General features: G+C 44.2%; 1 protein-coding gene across 1 annotated transcript; it reads left to right on the top strand.

Moving 5' to 3' along the window:
• The first annotated feature begins 982 nt into the window (after positions 1 to 982).
• Positions 983 to 2,468, top strand: LOC147631310 (fasciclin-like arabinogalactan protein 7). Its single transcript, XM_086809692.1, has one exon. It carries the CDS (start codon positions 1,304 to 1,306, stop codon positions 2,120 to 2,122), a length of 819 nt encoding a protein of 272 aa, XP_086665818.1. The 5' UTR covers positions 983 to 1,303; the 3' UTR covers positions 2,123 to 2,468.
• The last annotated feature ends 1,177 nt before the right edge of the window (positions 2,469 to 3,645 follow it).

Genomic DNA, 3,645 nt, shown 5'->3' with positions numbered 1-3,645 from the left:
CGCGCGCGTGTGTGAGAGAGAGAGAGAAGCATAACACAACTACTCAAACGCCCACCTACTGCATAGGAGTTTGTCCAAAAAAAAATCAGATTTTTTTTTAACACTTTCTGCCATTTTTTGAAATTTGATGGCTTGTTATCGCAGCGGTTAGAATGGAGTTCGAGAGTCCTCGGGTTGTCGACTAGAATTAGAATGCAGTTGGAGAGTCCTCGGGTTGTCGGTTCGAATTAGAATGGAGTTATAGAGTCCCCAAAGTTGTAGGTTCGAATCTCCCCTCGGCTAGCCGTGGCATTTGTGTGAGGTTCTTTACACACCCGCGCGTGTGCTGAGCTGGCCGCCAGTGGGCGCAGTTCATTGCATCAGCTAAAAGCGGGCTGGACAAAGAGTTGGCCAGCCAACCTCCCCTGTCCAAGACTACAGAGTCTCGCCCAAGGGTTGAACCAAGGGCCCATGCTCCAGAAAAACGTGCTCAACCAATACTATATATTAAATACACTACCCGCCCAACGTCTTGGTGTGTAAGGGATCCTGCCCATCCATCAGGTAGGACGGGCGGGCGCCTTTTTGGTGTGTAATGAGCCTGAGTTAGAACGGAATTCGAGAGTCCCCTGGTTCGAATTAGAAAATGGAGTTCGAGAGTCCCCAAGTTATAGGTTCGAATCTTCTCCCCCGGGATAGCAATGGCATCAATGTGTGCTAGGATGAAATTCGAGAGTCCCATGGTTTGTAGGCACCAATAAGAACGGAGTTCGAGATGCCCAAATTGTAGGTTCGAATCTCCCCTATGCTAGCGACGATGGCATTTGTGTTAGCAGAGACGATGGCATTCGTCTGTGTCGGGTGATAACATGTGTACTTTCAACTTTCAAGTCCAAATCAAAAAAAAAAAAGAAATTTGCCACCCTTAATGGTCCCTCATCATATCAGGAGGCCTCATGGGCTGTCCTCTATAAGCTTCTGCTGTCTTGCCAGAGAGCCAGCTGGGGTTGTTTGGTTGGGTCCCCCTTTCCTACTCACACTCGTTCTTTCCTTTGGCTGCACTCACCAGTCACCACCCCCCCTCCTCCCTTCCTACATACATTTTCATGAACTCTCTCCATACTTAAGCTTGCATTGCAGTGTGCCTCTCTGTGCTAGGTTTGCTCTGCAATCTGTCTGTGCTTCAGAAGCCCCCTTTTCTCTTCTCTACCAGAAAGAGGTACTGAAAGGTGGCTTGCATACAGAAAGCCTGCCTGCCTGCCTTGCTCTCCTCCCACACTGCAAGTTTGCTTTCCACAGTGCTTTTTCTGCACTATCCATAACCATGGAGTTCCCTGCTTTGCCCAGATCTACAGGCCATGCCTCCCTCATCCATCCTCTCCATCTCATACTGGTCTTTGCCATAGCCATTGCCTCAACAGTTGCCAATGCACAAGCCCCTCTTGCGTCCCCCTTGGCTTCTCCTGCACCTGCACCTGCTCCTTCCTATGTAAACATAACTCAAGTGCTGGTGTCTGCAGGGGAATTCTCCACATTTGTGAGCCTCTTAATCCAAACCAAGGTAGATGAGAAGTTCCAAGCTCAGGCCAATGAGACCCAGACAGGCATAACCATATTTGCCCCCACAAACAAGGCCTTCAGCACTCCACCAGCATCAACACTGTTGAAAAACATCACAGACCAGCAAAAGATGAGCTTGGCAGAGTACCATGCTCTCAATGACTGGCAGTCTTTAGCTTCACTGCAGCAGACCTCACAGAATGTGACCACCACATTTGCTACCTACAATGGAGGGGGGAAGTACCAGTTCAATGTCACAGACGTGGTGGGGACAGTGGAGATTCTAACTGGATGGAGCAGGGCCACCATTATAAGCACTCTCTACAATGCAAAGCCTTGCAGTATATTTGCCACAGATGAGGTGCTGCTTCCTGAGGATATCTTTGGCCTGCCTGCACCTGCGCCTGCACCATCTCCTTTCTCAGGCTCACCCTCCCCATCTCCTTCTTCTTCTGCCTCAGCACACAGCACCGCTGCATCAGGCCCCTCTTCTCACACTAGCTCTGCTCCTGCCCCCTTCACCCCTCCTCTCCTCTCTCTCCTCTTCACCTCCCTTCTCTTCTTCATGCTCCTCCTGCATTGAAAGCCCACATTCTTAAGCCCTCCACCCTGCATATAGGCTTTAGTCACAGTAATCTCAACAACCCATCATTCTTTTTTGAGTACATTTGCCAGATCTGGACATGGGCTGCAACACTCTCTCCATGTTGCGGCGTGGGTCCGATTGATTTTCTGACAAAATTTTCCATATCAGGTATGGGTTTAGATTGATTTGGGGAATTTCCTTGCCATTTCGGTGCATGTTGCACCTCATGATCTGTAGATCTCTCTCTCTAAGCATGGTTTTATGAAGTAGAATGGCAAGGTTCACTCTTGTATTCAATTAAATAAGCGATTTCACTGATATAAACATTTAAATACATTTTTTTTCACACATGCTTCTTCTTTTTTTTCCCTTTCTAATTATAACCAAAATTGGAAAATTTACTTGGTGCGAGTACACTTTCAATTAAGTTTATTTTCGTTTTTGATTTTTTTTAAATATAAATACAACTATAGTCTCTAAATATTGTGAAAGCTTACCTCAGAGATAGATAGATTGATGGCCTAATCCCTCTTCCCCTAGCTATCGATTCTCAATGTACTATTAGAGCCCTATGGGGATGTCTAGGGAATTCCTCCTTGATTAAGGGTAGGATTAACTTACTTTGTGGATTTCTTTAGTAGTATTTGAGCTAGTAAGTTTTGGTTATTTTTCTAATGTGTGACTCGTGGGGGAGAGAGAGGGAGAGAAAGAGAGAGAGAGAGAGAGATTGATTTTGCTTCTCTATAATTTGAGAGACACAATAGTTTGTGTGCATCTAGGCACCACCATCAACATCAACAATTATGTAGATGTACTTAAAACAATTATGTTAGATGTACTTTAAACAATTATGTTAGATGTACTTAAAACAATTATGTTAGATCTAGGCACCACCAATCATCAGTTATGCTACGTACTTTAAATAATTATGTTTGATGTACTTTAAACAATTATGTTAGATCTAGGCACCACCAATCAACAGTTATGCTAGATGTACTTTAAACAATTATGTTAGAAGAGTTGCTCTTTATAGGTTAGGCCAATGCATTTGGGAATAGACATAGTCACCTCTTAGCACATAACATAGTTGCCACAACAAAGTGATGTCGTTAAGGCAAGTGCATCTGGGATTAGACAGTCACCTCAGCACATAGCACAATGGTCACAATAAATTGATGTTTAACATGGTAGCTTGAAGAGAGAAAAAGAAGAGTTGTGTAACAACTAGTAGGTGTGTTCTTTCTTGCTGCATCACTTTACTATTGTGAGGATTGAGGGTGCATGACATGCATCTTTTGTTGATGTGAAGCATTAATATAGACTCTAGCTTGAAAATGGCTACTGAGTGATAGTCAACTCCATCTATTATCCTCATGGCAATGTTGATTTGCTATTGACCATAAATTGTAGGTATTTGGATTGCTTTATGAATATGTTATTTGATCTTGGGTGGATGCTCAAGTTAGTGTTATTCTTGCTTTAGGGTGTTTCATTTGGTATTAGAGCCTAGCTCTCTTGTG

Source organism: Cibotium barometz, chromosome 15, assembly GCF_041138505.1.
Source record: "Cibotium barometz isolate CiBa-2024 chromosome 15, ASM4113850v1, whole genome shotgun sequence".
In the NCBI taxonomy this organism is placed as follows: Eukaryota; Viridiplantae; Streptophyta; class Polypodiopsida; order Cyatheales; family Cibotiaceae; genus Cibotium; species Cibotium barometz.
Note: the sequence above shows the minus strand (reverse complement) of the source record. Positions and strands in the feature narration are given on the sequence as shown.

Excerpts from the sequence above, each read along its gene's own strand:
- LOC147631310 (XM_086809692.1), top strand. The coding sequence starts at position 1,304 with ATGGAGTTCCCTGCTTTGCCCAGATCTACAGGCCATGCCTCCCTCATC.